Genomic DNA, 20,402 nt, shown 5'->3' with positions numbered 1-20,402 from the left:
CTCACCAGCTAACATTACTGAACCAAATGCTGTGGAGAACATAATGGATACACCTCCTGCAGTGAGTTTGTACGGCTGCAACAAAGAACGCTAATGACCTGGGAAAGTAGATCTGCAACCTCATCAAAGCCTTCGTCGTGCTTTTCTCTGCCTTTCATCTCTGCGGTCGCGGTCAGTCATCTTGCGGTCAGACCCCACCTTTCTGAAGGAAACAGCAAGACTCTCACTTTAGGTGAAGTGCCTGAAGGATCTCATCTGAAAATGTTCCATATCCTTCAGGGGGGGAAAAAAATGCATGAACTCATCAGTGCTATTTACTGCTATTCACAACCTAAATAATTACTTTCTCAAAGTTGCTGCTGTGTTGAACAATTACCTTGATAGCTAATAATTACTTTTGAAGGTTGTAGCCCTTTAATTATCAATCACTGCTGATCATTTTCCAAAACATACCAAGTTTTCAGATCAATAGACACTTTTATTTATTTATTTATTTATTTAACTTTCTTTTTTGTTCAGACTTTGTCGTATTATTAACTCTTTGATTTGATTTTTTACAACAACCAAGTCCTTTTCAGCACATATATGTATGTGCTGCCCGTATTGTTTCTTTTCCAACATATCCTTTCATATTCCACACAAAGTTAGAAAAACGCGTCCTGCAAATGCAATAACATGACATGACATTTTTCTAGTTTTAAGGGCATACTGAAATAAATGGAAACCAGTGTCTGCCTGGAAGGTAGGAAATCAATCTAAAAACATCTGTTCTGTCTTGGAGAATGACTGGCAGTATGTGATTAGTAATTAATGGGCAAAAACATGCAAAAAGTATGGTGGTCCTTTAAGACAGCAATCCTTTCAGAAGGGTTGGATACTTTTTTTTTTTAATGCTGAACTTTTGCATTTTTTTTTTCTTTCTGTAGAGGCTCCAAATCCAAAACATCCTTTTGAATGTCCTTGTCACGACACAGTCAGTCACACTCAGTGATCTGGACATGCTGTTCATCCTTCATTCAGCATGCTTTGCAACCTAATGTTTACTACTTTTCTTTTTTACTAACAACTGTCCAGGTGAAACAGTCTCTGCTGTTCACATCCTCCTGTACATACTCCAGTTGTTTGTGTAGCTTAGTTTGAAAGTTTGTCGCGGTAATGAAAGGATGCCTTTTTTTGTTTGTAGATAAGTGCATGCGCATGTCGTAGTCTCTGTACACAGTATGTGTGTCTCAGTGTATAAGTTAAGTGAGTGTGTGTGTGTGCGTACATGTGTGTTTGTGTAAATGTGTGTATTGGTGTGTACACTAAGATAAATGTGTGTGTGTTTAAGTCACTGGAAATCCACCCTCCTGCTCTGCGACACATTCAAGCGCTCCTTGGTGCCCTCTGCTGAGGCTTGCTCCTGCTCTTCCTCCCTGCTGCTCTTCCTCCCCCACCTCCTCCTCCTCCTCTTCCTCCTCCGTGCTTGTGCCTCTCCCCTCTCTCTTTCTCCTTGTTCGGCACCACCGCGATGTCACCATGGCGATGGTGGTTGCGCGGGGGGCGGTATCCCAGAGCCTTGCAGTGCTGGCCCAGGTTTCCCGGGTGAATCAGCGCCATCACGTCCTCGTACCAGGGCTGGGTTCCTGTGCTTTGATAGGACGAGCTGGACAAGGATGAAAGGAGGAGATTGGCCGAGGGGCTCCAGACGGCAAGGCGCACAGTGACGGCGGTCCAGTGGTAGCCGTGCTCCTCCACCTGGCAGTGGTAGACGCCACCATGAGACAGCTCGGCTTGACGAATCAGGACACCCCGCTCGATAACCACCAACTGGTCACCTGTTACAACCTGGAGAGAGAAAGAGGGAGATCACATGAATTCTGAATTCTGAGTACTTATGTTCAAACACCTCCACTCCCCCCACCCTTCCCTCTCCCTGCCCCATTATTCTCCACAAAGGAAGCGAACCCACAGAGGAGTACTGCAGGCAGACTGTCTTGGTCCAGCCTTGCACCTGCATTCACGTCACGTACGCTATGTCAGCTAATACAGAAATCAGGAGCTTGCTAATGTGAGTGAGTCAGGCATAGCTTCGTGAATTGATTGACAGCTGTGAGCTCCCATCCTCGACTTTGGCCTTCTCTGCTTGGTTAGAAGGACGAGGCTCGCTCAGAAACTTTGAAGGGGAATATCTCTGCACTGCTGCCAGGCTGCTCGATGAGTCAGCGAGCCTGTGTTATTGCTGTTATGATGATTTTGCACCTTAACCTTGTTTACAACTGTATTTCATCCTGCACTCTTATTCATTTTTATTCTTGCACATTCATATTACTGTCCTACAGTTTTACAGTCTTAATAGTTTTCATAGTTATTTATAACAATTTTTTATCTTGCACTCCTATTCATCTTATTTTGCACATTCATATTACTGTTCTATAGTTTTTACAGTTCTTATAGTTCCATAGCTGTTTATAAGAATATTTCATTCTGCACTCTTATTCCTCTCATATTACAGTGGTATAGTTTTTATTGTTTCATTGTTGTTTATATACTTATTTATCCTGCACTCTTATTCTTCTTATATTTGCACATCCATACTACTCGACTGTTTTGGTGCACTGACTTGCTACTATGCACATTCTGGAGAATTCATTGTACTACTTTGTACATTTGTACTCTGGTTTCACAAACTTAACTTATTGTTACCGCTGACTGTTACTTATACTTAGCTTTATTTAGCTTTTTTACTGCAGATTTATGTAGGGCAAATCTCCTTATCTTTTGTACTTGTGACCATTGTACTATTGTGTTTATTACCTGTACACGGCTGCTATAACAGTTGAATTTCCCAGTTTGGGATCAATAAAGTATTTTTATCTTATCTTATCTTATCTTAGGGTGACAGAAGACCTTGAAAGCACATCTCCATGTTAAGGAAGTTACATACTCTAGCTTTAATATTCTCCTGTATTTATGTTGCATTGTAATATTAAGTTTAGAAAGAAAATGAAAGTATTACAGAAAAATGTGCGTGTGTGTGGGCACCTGGTTTAGTTCAGGGCTGTTCTCTCCAGCCTGTTTGTACCAGGTAACAGCAGCGTGTCTGGATCGAGGCAGACATTCCAGGTAGGTGCTGTTACCCTCGGCAACCATCATCACCCTCTGCTCCGCCTCCACCTGCAGCGCAGCTGAAAGAGATGCGGATGTTGGACAACGAGTCCAGGACTTTATCATTCTATCGCAGACAAAGTCTCTACTTCTGAAGATGTGCTGGCATGTTGTCAGTAAACCTAAAAAAGTTAGATATCTGGTTTTTGTTACTTTAATTCTGTTTGTTTCTATCACTTTTTTGATTTCTTCTATTCTGTGAATATCTTGCATACGTGCTGTGATTCAATATTTTGTTTGTGTGTGTACCAATGGACGCTACGCAACTGAATATGTTCAACTGAATATGTTCACAAAATGAACATATATAATACAGTAATTTTAATCTATCACGTAAACAAATCATGCACTGTATGTAAAGTACTGGTGAGCAAACATGTTGAGCAGTGAACTGGAGCCTCACCTCCCTGTCTGACACACTGAGTTAGTGGATCCTCATCCTCCCCTAAATGACGAGCATTCCTCCTGCAGGGAAAACAGTAAAGTAAATTAAAATAAGAGTTTCAACCTTCTCGTCGCTCCAAGATGTTGCAGCAAAGTGCATACCTGAACAAAAGTGTGGATAATAATGTAAAGTTTGTCTCCTGAAGGTGGTGGTACGGAAAAGGTCGCGGGGTAATTAAAATAAAAAAGATTCAGTCCACTTGGGGGAATCAATTTGCTCAACAAATTTCATGCCAATCTACCTTTTATATTATTAGATTTGTGTGCAAAGTGGACATTTTGTGTGATGGTGGTGATGGTGGCACTAGATGAAAGGTCAGGGCAACATTAAATTGTCGTCTTCATGGAAATCTGTCCATTTGTCATGCCTTAGAACAAAGTGATGGTCAAGTGGAAAAATGTTTAAAATCTAATCAGAAAGATCTGAGCTAAAATGTAATTTAAGCCACATTTCAAACTATCAACAAATCTGGTTTAAATCTGATTTGAAAAGATCGAATCCATGTGTTCCCTATCCAGAGGGGAAAAAAACTAACTTGTAAGGGATATACAGTAATCAGATTAGTGTTCTCTGGATAAACTTAAGCAGATTTACAGTAATTCGCCATCCCTACCTGCGCACAGTGGGCATGTAGGGGCTGCAGGCGTGTCCATCCCAGGTGCAGTAAGGATCTCTGGCCAGGCAACACTCGGCACAGGCCTGACCGTACAGCTCACACTGGTACAGGGCCAGCTGGGACACACCCTCCCTGGAGCCCACAAACAACCACTGCTGGAGGAGGAGAAGGACAGGGGGTATGACAAGATAGAAATGGAGGAGAAAACAACGTTTGAAAACAGAGGGAGAAACAAGGTAGAGTAACGGATGGTCGAGGATAAGGGAGGAATGGAATCCAGAAAGAGAAAAAGGGAGTGGGGAGGGGTGGGGGGGGGCATGATAAGAAAGAGGACATCCAGTTTGCTTCCACAAAACTGAGTCACACTGACAATCAACAGCTAAACCAGATTCGTCTTCACTCTCTGAGTCACACATCCAGCTCACAGTGTAACAATGTCACTGCGTGGCCATGGGAAGTGTGTGTGTGTGTGTGTGAGATGTGTGTGTACTTGTCCGTGTGTGTGTGTGAGAACGACAAATCTGGTGATGCTTGCTTTTTATAATCTTGACGTTGGTGTCTGGTTGTGTGAGCGAGCTTTAGATTTTTTTTTTCATGAAACCTTGACTATTTTAATAATGCAAGTTGTATTTCTGTGTTTGCACACGTGCATGTGTGTGCGTGTGAGTGTGTGTATGGCATCTCTGCATCTCTGCTCTGACTGAGGTGGGGTAACCATAGCAACTGGTGATGAAGTTGTCCTTGATACAAGATACAAGGTGGAGATTTGAGTGTGGAGTGTGATGTTGTGAGTGTGTGTGTGTGTGGGAGAGTTTGGAAGTTTGAAGGTGTGAAAGTGAGTTTCTGTCTCTCTCTTTCATCTGTTACCTTTTTCTTTGAGAGTGTCATGGCTGTCACAGGTGATTTGTGCTGTGAGGAAGAGAAAAAGAAAACTTGAGAAACACATCGAGATTAAAATGAAACAGACAGATAGATAGATAGATAGATAGATAGATAGATAGATAGATAGATAGATAGATAGATAGATAGATAGATAGATAGATAGACAGATAGATGGCTGATAGCTGTTGTAGTTTTGTGCTAAGTGTGTTTAGAGCCATGCTACAGTAACAAGCTTTGGATACAAGTATTCCTGAAATTTCATATGTAATGTGACACAGTGGTGTATCTATGTGAGGTGTTTGTGTTGGAAATCTTTGGTTCAAGTTTAGTGAAACTGAGCATGGTACAGGATTCGCTTTGTTTATGAATTTTAATTGAAAAAATAATCACCTTAGGACAAATCGTGCATACTTCACATTTTTGCTGACAAATGCATGTTATGTTTCAGATTTTGTGATGTTTCATGTTTTTCTTTTTATTCATTTCTGTATGGAATGAAAAACAGACTCTTGCAAGTTGCGACAGACACAGATCTGTTACACTAAACATGAACTTCTGTCCAAGATTCTGCCCAAGTTCCATTAGTGTTGCATGACTATTGATTTGAAGTCTGTGCTGCATTACGTCTTCACAATGATGTAATGGATTAAAATAAAGGCTATCATGCCGACCATCAGTGTGACGGATTACACACGCTGTGTAAGTTTCAAACGTTTGGTGGTTGGCGTTCAAACCATAAGGAAATGGACAGAAACCAAAGGCTGACTATAATGCATGAAAAATTTGAATAGCAACATAACTTGCAAACTGTTTGGCTGTTAAAAACAGTTCTTATTCTGTTGTTATTTTGTACTAAAATAATAATAAAATAATGGTAGAACATTATGTTTTTCCACAGTAACTGTTTGCTTTACCTGAAAGACCTGCAGCTGCTCCAGAGTGACCTCCTGACTCTGACCGTGTTCTCTGGGCAGATGGATGGCCTTCAGCACCAGACCAGAGTCTGCAGCAAAAACAACACATTTAAAGGGTTTTATTGTGAAAACAACATACACCTCAGGGTTAAAGCACACAATCCTACACTTTTGGAAGCTTGGAGAAAAGCTCCACCATGCAGCCACCACTCTACCTGTGCCGATGAACAGGACGTCGTAGGTGCCGTCCACGGCCTCCACCCTGTCCACCAGCAGTTTGCTGAACTTGTAGTGAGCACCCACTCTGACCAGGAGGGGGCGTTCTCCCAGTGGCAGCACATTTTCCTAAAACAGTGGGAACTTTTAGGGTTTTGAATTTTATAATCAGGAAATGGAATACATCACAAGTGAAACAAGTTTTTGTTAAATCACGTTGTTCATGTGTTGTCCCTTTGACGGAGGCCATTGTCTAATTTAATTTGTTAATGTCACTTAAGAATTTGGAAAAAGCAGAGAAAAAAAGTGCCTCACCCCACTGTGAAATAGACAACAAGCTAATTGAATAACATGAACCTCATTTAATAAAATGAAATATCAGCCGAACCTCCAACAGCGGGTGTGTCCTGCTGAAGAAGATGACGTCGTCTGGATACTCTCTGGTCGAACTGTAGCTTCCATACGTGCTGCTGGGACACTGAAAGAGAGATAAAGAAAGAAATACAGCGGGGAAAGACAGAAATTAGAATGTTTGGGAGACTCTGAGATTTTCATTCAATGATCACGGTTTAACTTTTAATTTCTGAACATTCATATATGAAAATAAGGTACATTAGTTTGTTGAATTTACTGGCTATGTCCCTATGCTTTATTTACCTTTGTATAGCAACAAACAGTTACCTTACTAGTTTGTGAGAGTATTTGCTGATTAAGAAACTCAAAAACGACAAAAAGGAACAAAGGACAGACTTTTAAGCATTAACTCACAGTTCCTGGCCGCGGGTAGGGCACCTTGCCAGTAAACTCTGCCCACTTATACTGAGGACCCTCCTTATGCAGGAAATTTCCCTTGAAAGCCCGAACGACATCCTCCATTCGGTAGACGCACACTGCCGAACCATTCAGAATATCACTGAGGATAAACAAGGAAGAGGGAAGGAGAGCTGTCATTCATCATAGTCAGACTCAAATAATCTTTCCAACTGTTTATTACTCTGGTCTGAATGAATAAAAGCATGAGCTGCACACGCCTTTGATGATTTCACTTGATGAGTTACAACGGTCCTTAAGCAGTAAGTTAAAAAAGAAAGTGATGTACTGAATGAAGAGCTGTGAGTCATTGTGGCTTTTCAGCTTGACTGCACCACTTCACTGAATCTCCTCCAACCCAAAGTCCAGCCTGGATGAGTGAGCTGCTTTTAGCACATCAGACCCCACCACAACACATCCCATCCACTGTAGTTAGGATCATGGTTAAGATTTCTGGCAAACTGTGTCAGAGTTAAAGATTCCAGCAGTGCTTGATGGAGAAAAGATGCTAGAAACAGAACAGATAGAAAGGCTGCGTTGTGATGTGATGGATCATGGTAGTTTGACTCGGTTTAGACAGCTGACACATACTGTATGTTTAGACTGAACTTTCTCTGGTTGAAGCTCTCTTTTCTCCCCTTCACACAAAGATCAGAGGTCTCAGTGTGGTGGTCAGATGCAGATAACAATAAATTATTTAGAACATAACAGTGCGATGTGTGAAAAAAGCACATTCACGTCAGCTTCCGAGATGTAATTCTTGGAGATGTCAGGACTTTCTGATAAAAAAAAAAAAAAAACTAGAGGAGAGTCAACAAACCATTAGCAAAATTTATGTAAAGACATGATGATAGTTCCATCCAAATGAAATCCAGCGTTCACACAAATACAATCAATTTGGCTCATTTAAAAGGAAATGTACATTGTTTGTATTTGGTTTCACTTGTAAACAAACTTCTCCAAATACAGCAAAAGTATCTAATTCAGATTATTTAAATGATGTGACTACAGGGTGAGCAGTGGAAGTAACCATCTTGGAATAATGTGTGAATCGAAATAATGGGAGGCTTTCCTGTTACTCCCATTCCGTCAACACTGCATGAATGATGTAGTTTTCCAGTATGAAATATAATGCTCACATTCAGTGCAGTTTAGAAAATGTCAAACAATGTTTAGATGCATAATTTCCCCAAGTTTTGAGTCATCTGTGTCTGTGGGATAACACTGATGTAGAATTGGCCAAACAAACAATGTAGATCTCCCTCTTCAATAATGTACATGTTCAATTTTTGGCAGATCTGAAGCTATGCTGAAGAAAACCCTGCTGTAATCCTCCTTGGACTAATCAGTGTAACTGTTTGATCAGTTAGGTCTGAGAGTTTGCTTAAAAAGCTCCAACAAACAAGCAAAGGAACAGAAGTATGAATACAGAGGGAAATAAAATGACAAACAAAACAACAAACCAGCATATGAACAAAGGAATAAGTACCCGGTCCTCCAGCAGAGCAACGCACAGTATCAAAATTAATCTAATCAGCTGTGTCTAATGTATCGCATGTGACAGACAATTAAAAAAAAAAAAAAAATTGCAAATGAAAAACAAAATAACAAAAGCAGAAAACAGAGGACAGAGCCACTCTTGACTTCATCACAGGAGACAAAAAGCTCTATGTGTGAAATCGTGGCAGCACCAGAGAGAGAAGTTTCCATTCAGAAGCAATGACCTTTCTGCACTCGGCAGTTCTGTGGTGGGGACCCCACCCTGGGTGATGCTTTGGATTTCTGTCCGCTCCCAGCTGAGATTCCAGACACTTTCCAAAACCCAAAAAACAGACCAACTCCCTGCTCTGCCATGCCAAATGTTGTCATACTTCTGCTGCTACTGTAGAGCTCTGGCGTCCACCTCTGAAACTGGGTTATTCTCAGGGCATGTGGTGCCGTCAGTAAGTTTGGAGAAAATGACAAATTGCAGGCTTTTTTTTTTTTTCGTTTGTTACTCACTCGCTCATTTGTTCTGGCCTTTCTCCACGTTATTTTTCCCCACTTTCAGCCAGTTCCTGTTCTTTATTTATTTATTTAGTCTGTGTACTTTATTCGTTTACCTGTTATCTGTCTTTCACAGTGTCAGTCTTAATGAGAGCCTCTCTTTGTGAATCTCAGCCTTTTTTTTTCCTGATTCATCTGTCTGCCGTGCAGTTTTATGCATTTGTGTCACTGCTCTGTCCCAGATGGAGCAGAAAAATGCTCCTCTCTTCCTCTCTGTTATGAATGTCTGTTACTAACGTGCAAGCAAATTACCATTTTGCAGATACTAACAGAAAGCATACTGTCTATGGCCTCTAATCAAGCCCATTTCAGTGCTGCTTCATATTTTCCATGTTTTGTCATTGTTTTTAATAAAAGTTTGTAGTCGCACAGCATGTTGTTGTTCTGGTTTGACCTCTGTGTAAAAGTAAACTTTCAATTTACGTTCTCAAGGTCTAAAAGCTGATTGAGGTCTCCTCAGAAAGAGATGTAATGGATTGTGTCTGTAAATGAGAGGTTTTGTGTGTCTTTGTTAGTCTGTGTGTGAGGAAAATATGATGCTGGTTAAATTCTAACCTCTCCCATCACACACACACACACACACACGCACGCACGCACACGCACGCACACACACACAGATGCAACACTTGCCAATTCCACATCACAGTCTGAGCACTGATGATGATGATGATGATGAAGGCTCACATGAGCTCTATTTCATTAACATGAATGAACGTGTCTCATTCATGGGTCAATGACAGAGCACCCTACAGCCTGGGTGGGTCTCACAGCATGTGACACCATCATCTGTGTGTCACACATTACAGTGCGACATGGAGCGTTCACACCTCGTCACAGATGTTTCTCTGGACTGTGTCTCACTCCCATCATGATGAAACTAAATGCACAACTATGCAACAGCTGATTGGTTCAGTATTTGAAGGTGAAATGAAACGAAAAGTTACTTTTTCCAACTTCTGCCAACCAATTCTCCAAACCACAACATAAACCAGGTTCATATAACATACAACATTTTTTTTATATGAGTAAACCTTATAATCGCCTCCATTGTCATCTGCTGTCTCATTTATGGCTGTATTATTAAATGGTATTTAGATATTAAATCAAACTTTAAATCTCCTATGAATGTGCTGTATAAACAGTTACAGTACCTCCTGCAGCCTGTGGGGGCTGCAAAAACGTAAAGCTGCCTAATGCAGCTTTAATCAAGAAGTCGAACCAAGTCTGATTTGATTTAAAAATAAACCAGACTCAAAACCTCTAATCATTTTCTTTTGTTTGGTTTTAGTTGATCATAAACGTTCATTTAAAGGACATCATGTCTATCAAATATCTTAAACTTTTTTTTTCACATTCACACCTATGAGGCCCCTTGAGTTTGGCGTTAAATGCATTCACTTCCACTTTTCTCTACTTTAAATTTCTATTTGACACTCAAAGGAAAGAAGGTTTCCACAAAAACAGCAGAGTCTATTTATTTGTTCAGGGGTTGACAGGGTTATTGATCAACACCAATGATTCAGTGTTTGTTTTTGTTTTTCACTATGAGCAATCTGTATTGGAACAAAATTTCTCCACTCAATGGAAATTCAAGACATTCCCTGTCTCTCCCATCCACCAGTCTACTTTCATTTTCAACATTAACACGAAGGAACACAGATCACAAACTACAGTTTAAAGCTACTCTACTCCTGTGTTTCTGTTTCACAGAGGTACATACCTTGAAGTGGTAAACAGGCCGTAGATGAGAGGGTTCTTCTTGTCTTTCCCCTGGAGGATAAAGATGTCCTCTGGATGGAGAGAATAAGGAGAGGAGGGAGAGATGAGGAGAAGGATAGAGAGGGAGAATGAAGAGAGAAAAAGAGGTAAAGCAAAAGTTAAACCACAGTAAAAATGACAAGTTACATTACTGGAAAAGTATTTCACATTTACATTCACTGTTGCACAGGTTTGTGTAAACTGTATGTGTGTTTGTATGCATGCAACGTCCATTAGCCTTTGTAAGTGTCTATGTTTGTGTGTTTGGGGGGGTGGTATTTGGTATTCATTATGTGAATGCCTTTGCGTGCATGTGTGTGTGTGTGTGTGTATCTATCAGTCTGACTGTGTGACTAATAGCGTCGGGCGTGCTGGCAGCATGGCTGACTGGCTGCTTGTAATGAATCTGTAGCCATTAATAACCAGCCACAGTGGGAGAGCTGAGCGCTGAGTCCGCCACAGGAGAACAACACCTGCTGTCACACGCACTAACACCACGCCTCAGCCTTCCCGCTTTATCCCGAACCCAGCGGATCACATTTGATAATGTTTTTCTCACTTTGGTGTTGCTCCGGCTGTGGTGCTTCACGTAGAGCAATCAGGAGGAGTGTGGATTTTTTCGCTGCTTCCATCTGTCTTTGAAACCTGATAACTCACAAACCACTCGTCCAAATTTGACTAAGCGTCTTGTAAATGGTGTTTTAGCATTTGAACTTTAATTTAAACAAGATATATGAGACATCAAGTGTCTGATCTTGATACATTTTATTAAAGAGATGATGCTTCTTTGAGTTGCAGCTTTGATAAATGACACTAATTAAAGCTTAATGTACTAACTTGGCACAATAGCAACTGCAGGTCAGAATCAATCAACTACAATACTGGTAAAAATGATATTATTATTAAAAAAAAAATAGATCACACAAAAGTTTAATTAAAGCTGTCCTGCAGAGTTTTGACCATAACTGGCACCATGGAGTAACACGTCAGTGAGAGTTTTCCCTTCTTTTTTTTTTTGGATCTTGTATTACCTGAGCTTCAATCCATCAGTGTCAAACAGCTTATATTTAACTTTGGTAGACTGAGATAAAAACACCAAAAATGGCATCTGAGATGTTATGAGTAACATACAAACACAACTGCTTTTCCATTTAGTACACAGGCTGTGGTTTCACTCCTTGGGGCTAATGAGTGTAATTTCTGAAATCCCAAATTACAATGGAAACGAAGCATGTCACAAACAGATGAAAATATCAAAGAACAGATTGACAGGAAAGTAGACAAACAAACAGATGGAAACTCAGGAGACCAAAAAATGTCTTCTAAAAGTCTCTAATTTACAAACTCACTAACTAAACTAATTAAAAATGTAGCATATGTAACTGTTTGTTTACTAGAAGAGTCTATTGCTGACTTCCAAAAGGCCTAAGTTCTTTACTCCCAGTCCGACTGACACAAACTAGCCCACAAATCCAGCCATCCGCACAAAACCCATTAATTGGTAAAATGGGGACTCTATAATCACAGGAAAACTCAAGACTGTAAAATCAGTCATGAGATATTTATGACATACAGTATGAGACACCACTCACCCCATTTTAGCAAACTGTGTGGGTGTAACGTATTTTGGAGCTGAATTCTTCTGGTACACAACATTCAAATGTTAGATTTTTTAAAAATCGTTTTCATCACAGTTAATCACATTTTCAGCGTTTTTTTGTCCCCCATATTTCTAGTGTTGCTCATTGTTGTATAATTCAGTTGTCTCCTGTCACAGCTCAACCTTGGTTTTCACAGTTTACTTGAATCACGATAAATCAAAGATTTTCTGTTTTGCACTTTTGTCTGAGATAAGAGTTGGGAATGTTTTTCTCATCCCATTACAACGGTGGAGAACAGAGCCCTTCGTTTCCTGCGTGGCACGCTGTGATAATCTATAAATACATGACTTGACTTGGCTCCTCGGGTACAGTTGGCAAATAACTTTAAAAGTCTTAGAAACTCTATAAAAAGGTTTGAACCTAAAAGTACACAGGTTGATGTGGAGAGGTTGAGTTTGGAGACCTTCGCAGCAGTAATGTTTGGAGAGGGATGTTTAAAACAAGGGTTTTGATGTGTCTCTCTACTTTTATTCTCCTATATTCCCTTTTCTTCTCTTTCCCGCTCCCCTCTGCTCTGCTTTCCTTCCTCCTCTCCCACGCTGAGGCAGAGATGTTGCTGTGGTGACAGAGACGACGAAGCGTATCACTATTCCCACATTCCTGTCGTTCCTGCTGCTTCAGGTGGCCTCCATGGAACTACAGCCCTGCAGGAAGCCTAATCTCATCTCATCTCATCTCTCTCTCACACACACATTTGCCACACACAGTGACAGACATTAAACTACCTCCACAAACCAGTCAAGTTGCTGTTTACATCCATGTCTGTCCAAACTCATGTCATGTAAGTAGTGAAGACTTTAAAGGAATTTAATGGGGATTTGTGATGCATATATAAATAAATGTGCTTTGACTTGACTTTGTGTGTGTGTTCTTGTTCAGTGTTATCTCCGCTTTATTAGTGGGTAAGTTCATTAAGACAAACAAATCCAGGGCTGCCCACAACCAAGGATTTTCCAAGTCGACTAGTTGTTGCATGTTTATTGTATTCATTTAACTATTTAAATATACGCTTTTAGGAGACATCAGAAAATGGTTTAAGTTCCAGGGCTGAGAAAGAATGTTCTAAATAACACTGTTAACACTGTGCTGCAGCCGCCTGTTAACGACGCTGGCAAAAACAGTAATGATACTGAATGTGTTAGAACAACCAGCAAGGAGAACTTTGTTGATGTATTTCAAAACATCACGGAACTTATGAACTTGTATGACCCACACAATAACTTATACTGAGACTTGTAAATATAATTTTTTTTTGTATGTTGCTGCAAACAAGCCACAAATTCTTAACAATTCACTGCAATGGTATGGACGTGAGGTCACTGTGACCTTGACCTTTGACGACCAAAATGCAATCCGGCCATCCTTGAGTCCAAGAGAATGTTTGAAATTCCCTAAAGCTGTTCCTGAGATATCGCGTTCACAAGAATGGGACGGACAGATGGACAACTTGAAAACATAGCAAGCAATAAGAGCATGGTCGCATGCACACATTCACACACACCACAATGTAAAACTGCAGTGACCAAAGGAAACACATGAACACACACTCATACTGTATGTACACACACACGCACACACACAATCAGCAGGACCCTCAGGGAAGAGAAGAGAGGACTATGGGTTGTCTCCAGCCTGCAGCGTACACATTGCTCACTCCTTGCATCCCTTAATATATCACTCCTTCATTATTAAATTTTCTTTAGCGCTTCATTTTTTTCTTCCTCTTGCTTTTAAATTACAATGCAGATGTCTTCTTTGCGCAGTTCTCTCTCCTTACCTCTGTTCCTGTCCTCTACCGCTCCATCTGTATATCATTCCTCCATCTTCTTTCACTCCTCCTCTCCTCTTCTTATCATTTCTAGCTAGTTTTTGTTCCTGCTCACATCTTCCAAAAAGTACCCCACTGTCTTCAACTCCTGTCATTAATCAAAACTTTTATCATCTCCCCATTTTCATTTTTCTCTCCCCTTCTACTTGTCTTAAAGGTTTTCTTTTTTCTTTTTTTCAGTTGGCAGTTCTGCTTTATTACTCTGGATGATATATGCTGTTTGGTGAATGCTTTCATCCAAAGCACCTCAAAGTTTTTTTTCAAAGAAGGGATGAGCCACGGAGTCAAAAGAAGGGCACAGGAAGATTTACATCTAAACCTGAAGAGCTGAGTTTTTCAGCCAGCCTAGTGGAAGCCATTTCAGAACAGACGAAAGAGAGACTCCCTGTAAACCTGGTGGGAACATGTTTACTCAGTGATCGGATTGTGATCAGACAGAACAAAGAACAGATAAAACCCATTCGTAAGTGCAGCCAAATATGCGCCTGACCTCTAATCATTCAAACAAGACCTGCAGCAGAGGTGGTCAGAACCATATTTGGCCATGTTAACGACAAAGTGTTGCTGATGTTTGTCAACCAGTTTCACAGACGTGCAAACCTTTGTTAGATGTCTAGGTTCCAAATAATGACCTGCAGATGTCCGTACTCAGAGCAATTTACAACAAGACGTCAACATAAAATCAAACAATTCTAGAGATTAGCTGAACTATCTTTAATGTTAAACCAGGACAGACCTCCAGTTAAAAGTACACAAACATTAGTCACAGCAAAGTGAAAAGAAAGAGATTTGTCTTATTCTAAAAAAAAAAAAACAGTGAATAAACCAGGTTGTAAACAATAAATTCTTAGGTTAACACCAGCATCTTGTAGGTGGGAGCATAACAGCTAATTGAGTATAAAAGTACTGACAGTTTCTTGATCTGAACTACTTTTTGGGGGCTTGTTTGCCTTTGTTTGACAGTTCACAGTAGAGTGAACATGGAGGGAAAGAGGGATGGATGACAGGCAACAGAGGTGATACCTGCCCAGGAAATGACAACCATGATCCGAAACTCTAAACAGGGCACAATATATTGGTTTCCTTAAAACTAACCCAGATAGCTTATTTAGTTTTTTAGGTTTCTGTGACAATAATAAGATTTTTATATGCACAAACATATTAACAAGACTCACAGCCACACTAAGGCACAGCAGCGATTTGACTTTAGTGCAAACATCAGTGTATTAACATTCCCACAATGACAATGCTATGATGCTGATGTTTTGTAGTTTAAATATTTAACATATTCACCACCTTAGTTTAGTGTGTTAGCATGTGAATGTGCTAAAAGGAAAAGAAAGTGAAGGGATCACTAAAATTGATGGGATTTATCCTTTGAGGGGATAATGAATGTCTCCAGGCAATCCATCCAGCAGTTGTTAGCTGTTGAGCCCTCACAGTCTGGACCAAAGTGACTGAAAACCCAGCAGACTAACACTGGCAACAATGGAGCTACACCGCTAGCACGGCTAGAAATACCCTAAAAACCAAGTAACAGTTTGCTATGAACGTTATATTACAGCACCTGCTGGGAAAGGAAGGAGAAATCTCGTTTTACTGTGAATAACAAAGAATTGAGTTTTAGAGGCAGGTAGGAAGGAGGCCATAGAGTGTGAAGAAGTAAATACACTCAGTTCAATATTGAAAAAGTAAAAGTGTGTAAACTTAATACAAACTTTGGTAATCCCAGCAGGGGAAAACATTGAGTCCCTGCCTTGTGCTTCAAAGTTAGTCGGGCTTTCTTTCTTCTCAGCACCTCAGTGTGAATTCGGCTCCTCGCGAAAACATAGTTAAACTTTGGGAGACGCAGCCAGAACAACATATTTCTTTTTACAGACTTTGAAGAAGACATCTCAGTTATTTACAGCTCAGGTTGGCAAAAACTCACTCTTATCGCCCACCTGACAAGTTTAAATCAGGGCTGATTTAGTGCCGTTCCACCTCTGCTTGATTTATTAAACTGTAGTGTCTTTAATGCCATTAATCTTTTAACAAGGGAGGGAAAACAAAACACACACACAAATTCATCACAAACACCGTGAGTGCAGGAAATATGAGCTCAGTCTGCTTCTGTCTGCAAAATTCTCTGACCAGGCGAATCAAGGTGAACGCTTGATCATTTTCTAAGCTGAAGCAGGAGGTGCTGAATTAAAGTTTTAAAACAGGTCAGATACATTTTAATCATGTTGCAGCCATAGGAAACATCGTGTCTTCTTTTCCTTTCTCCTGTTTTATCTTTCTGACCGCATCATCTTTCTCTTTCACTGTCAGACAGCTGGCCACCATCTCACACTAACAGTAATCCCTCGTTCTGAGCTGATTTTCTTTGTCTCTTTCTCAATCTACTTCCCTCCTTTTCTTTCTGTCTCTTATCTTTTCTTCAGGTGCTCGTCCCCCATCCCTTTCTGCTCAAAAATCCACCTGGACTTCCCAGGATCCCGCTGGGCATCTCTCGTTCTCTTTGTGTCTCACTATTGCCGTCCCCTCCATCCCTCCCTCCCTCTATCTCTCCTTCCTTCCATCTCCGTGTCCATCTGTCTGTCTGGCCTATTTTCTCTGGAGGATTATTCTTGTGTCTACTTCTCTAAACAAAAGGAGGCTGTTTCCCCCTGAGGGAAGATAGTCTTGTCTAGCCCGCAGACCTGCAGCCTCAGCCCCTATCTTTCACCTCCTCCTTCTCCTCCTCCTCCTAATTGTGTGGCCACAGCCCCAAGGCGGACTACCCTAACCTCCTCATTTCTCCGCTGTCCCCTCTTTTCCTCCCTCCCTCCCTCCCTGCCTGTCCAGCCACCCTGAGTGCCAACATCTACCTCCCCCCTCCTACTTGTCACCTTTCTGACCACACTCCATATCTTAATTTCTTTCTCGCCATCCACAGTAATTTGCCAATAATAGCCCTGCCTCCATTTTGTCTGGTCCTTTAACCCCCTCGGCTATTGGCCCTATTCCTTTTGCCGCACCATCTATTTTCTCCATGACACATTTTTTTTCCCCTGTAGCCACTGCTGTTATCTCCATCGTGATGTCTCTCTTAGTTGTAGCATTTATGTTCAGGCTGAGATATCCATTTTGAAGATGGCTGCATTTTTCCAAGGTGGCAATGAAGGACATTTAACTGTGTGGACACCTTTTTGTGGGGATTTAGTTTTTTCGAGATAAAAATCATCTGTGTAACTGACCAGCACATCTAAAAAGATATAAAAATAACAAACAATAAATCATTTTGGAAAGAAACTTTCAGGGTTATGATTTAGTGGTTCAAAAATGTGCTCTAGAGATACTTAGAAAGAAAAGATTATCTGTATTTCTATTTTTAATAACTTTAAGACTGGGAATCTGGCCAGCACTGAAACGCCACGTGGTCAAACTAATAATTTACATGATGTTCTTTTAAAAAGTCTCACACTTCACTGTATGCTGTTAAACTCTACATTTCTTCCACATCTCCTCCTTGTTATTTTCTCCTTCCTCCCCTCCCCTCACTCTCCACCTTACTGTCTGCTCCATCCTTCCCTATTAACACCATTCCCCTCCTTCCCTCCCCTCCCTGTCTCCATCCCATCAACCCTCACACCCTTTTAGCTTCACTTCACCTCACTCATCCCCTCCATGTCCTAGGAGGAAATAAGCCTTTTGTCTTTTTGTCTTTGGAATGTTGTATCTCCTCCTTCATAAATATCACATCTCTTTTATCTGTCTCCTCCCTTTCTGTCCATTGATTTTTTTTATTCTACATTCCTTGGTAGCACTTACACAAATCTTCTACACTGTATAGAGATGTAAGGAAAAGGTGCTGCTTGATGATCAGTGAGAACCTTTCTTACTTGTAAAACTTACTTTCTTCAAGTCTTCTCTCCTGGATTTCCACACTAATTAGCCATCTTATTCCACTCTCTATAGTGAAAATGTGTCCTCCCTTGTGTCACTTTCAGGGTACTGTAGCTCAAGGGGAATATAAAACAAATGATAGAGGTGAGGCTGTACCAGAAATCTGCATAACAGCAGGCAAATTCTGCCTATGCTAATGCAATTTCCGCTTTAGCAGTATTAAATAACCTTTAAGTACCAGCCACTTCTGAACTATTCTCTTATTTTTTCTTGTTTTTTTTCTTTTGGCCAAAGCTCCTCTGTCCCCAGCGTTTCTTCATCACCCACTTCATCCTCCATTTCTAACTTTATTTACTTGCCTGACCCTGAAGCAAAAATGTCTATCCACTTTCTCTTCTTAATCAGCTGTTCCTCCCCTCTCCTCCTCCACCTTCTCTTTCACAGTGTGAGAGCAATAACACTTTGATAACATCTTCTCCTCTCCTCCTCACGTTCTCTTTCCCTCCTCCTCTTAACCACTGCCCGTATTTTCCTGGTCTCCACCTCCACCTCTATCCCTTCCTGAGTCCTCCTTCTCTTGTCTGTTCAACACCTCGTGCTATAACCTCTGGTCTCTTCTTACCTGTCCTACTTCATCTTTTCTCATTCCCCTTTTTTCTCAGCCTTCCTCCTCTGGACAGCAGCCCCTCTGTTCCCTCCTCTCCCCCCTCTATCTTTGTTCTCCTTCTGACAAACTGGGCTTCCATTCAAGTTTTTTCTCACAAACTATGATGGATTAGAAAGGCTGAATGGAGGCGTCAAAACATGTTTTCATACCCCCTTTAAACAGAATGTGTTTTTGTTGATGAGGTAATTAAGATGTAAATAGTGAAAATGCATTTGTCAATTTAATCTGACAGGGTTGGGCGTCCTGGTGGCTCAGTCATATGTGTAGACCCTCTATCCTCAGTTCACACATGGATTTTCACCCTCCACTCTCTCTCTGTTTAGTTTTTGTTGTTTTGACATTCTTGGTCTCTTACTATTGTTCCCTGAAGCCAAACAGCCACAAAGACGATACAATCGACCCACAGAATGGGGCAATTTAGGAGTTAAAAAAAAAGCTCCAAAGTGGTTTTGGGCAAAAAAGAAATTGTTGCCTACAAAACATCAGCTTCCCTGAAATGTCACACCTGCTGTCCCTGAATTGAACTCCCATCAGTCATGGTTGAAGGGTCAGTAGCTAGAGCATTAGAGAGACACTGAGTGCATTTTATCAGCAAGAGAAACAGGAAGTACCCAACATTATCAAACATTACTGACACTGAATGACAAGAATGTGCCCAATACTAATCTAATCTGTAACAAAAAAAAAAAAAAAAGATGTGTCACATTGGCGGCCTATTGCTTCCCATCAACCCACTGTAGTGTCTTATTCAGCTTTTAAACCTTTCTTTCTTTTTTTGTACCATCTAAGTTAAGATACTTAGTGTTTTACCTACTTTCAGGCATCTTGTGGTAAACACAAATTAAGAAGGATCATTGCATTAGCACAGAGACAATTAGCCTCAATTATACAAAAGCCTTAAAGCTAACTTATTACACTGACAGCAGGTGAAATGATCTATAACTAGTGTCAGATTTTATTTGTACCTACAACAAATTAAAGCTAAACAAATTTGTATCTTTCACTCTTCCACCTCATTTTGATTCAGATGTAACACCTATCCTTTATACAGTCCTCAACTGCTCCAGTGATATCCTTCCAAACATAAATACTCTTTCTTTCTCCCCTACACTTTTCTCCATACTTCCCTTCGTTTCCAACATTAGTGGATGATGTAATGACGAGGACGTGGGTGCTGTCTTATGTCTGGAACATAGAATCTTACACACACAGACAAAAATAGATGACGAAAATGCCTGAAAATATCCCACCGTCACCGGTATCATGACACTGAGTCCGGCCACAGAGGGCTGCCTGTCTCCAGCTCTAAAACCTCATAGCATGCCTTTTCTCCAACAATAACAACAACCACAACAAGGACAACAGCAGTAAACAGCAGAAAATGCTTCCCATGAACTGAACTTTTCACCAGAGGAGAATCTGAGTTGTTTCAGCTTGAACGGGCAGCGGGAAGAACGTCTGTCCTGAGAGCGAAAACAGTAAACATGAACCACTTCCACCCGACTGTTTGGTTTTTGAATAATTTTGGCTCAATGAGGCTTG

At 40.8% G+C, this 20,402-nt stretch overlaps 1 protein-coding gene across 1 annotated transcript in view; it reads right to left on the bottom strand.

Moving 5' to 3' along the window:
- Positions 1–464: 464 nt before the first annotated feature.
- The window catches only part of sema3h (sema domain, immunoglobulin domain (Ig), short basic domain, secreted, (semaphorin) 3H), a 59,213-nt gene continuing 39,275 nt past the window's right edge, over positions 465–20,402 (bottom strand). Inside the window, 10 exon segments of the mRNA XM_041052900.1 lie at positions 465–1,827; positions 3,025–3,167; positions 3,551–3,612; positions 4,206–4,363; positions 5,076–5,117; positions 6,005–6,093; positions 6,220–6,349; positions 6,609–6,698; positions 6,989–7,133; positions 10,797–10,866. Coding sequence (XP_040908834.1) covers positions 1,366–1,827; positions 3,025–3,167; positions 3,551–3,612; positions 4,206–4,363; positions 5,076–5,117; positions 6,005–6,093; positions 6,220–6,349; positions 6,609–6,698; positions 6,989–7,133; positions 10,797–10,866 — 1,391 coding nt within the window. The 3' untranslated portion in view covers positions 465–1,365.

Source organism: Toxotes jaculatrix, chromosome 2 (genome assembly GCF_017976425.1).
Source record: "Toxotes jaculatrix isolate fToxJac2 chromosome 2, fToxJac2.pri, whole genome shotgun sequence".
NCBI classification, from domain to species: Eukaryota; Metazoa; Chordata; class Actinopteri; family Toxotidae; genus Toxotes; species Toxotes jaculatrix.
The sequence above is the reverse complement of the archived record's forward strand: the minus strand, read 5'-3'. Positions and strand labels throughout refer to the sequence as shown.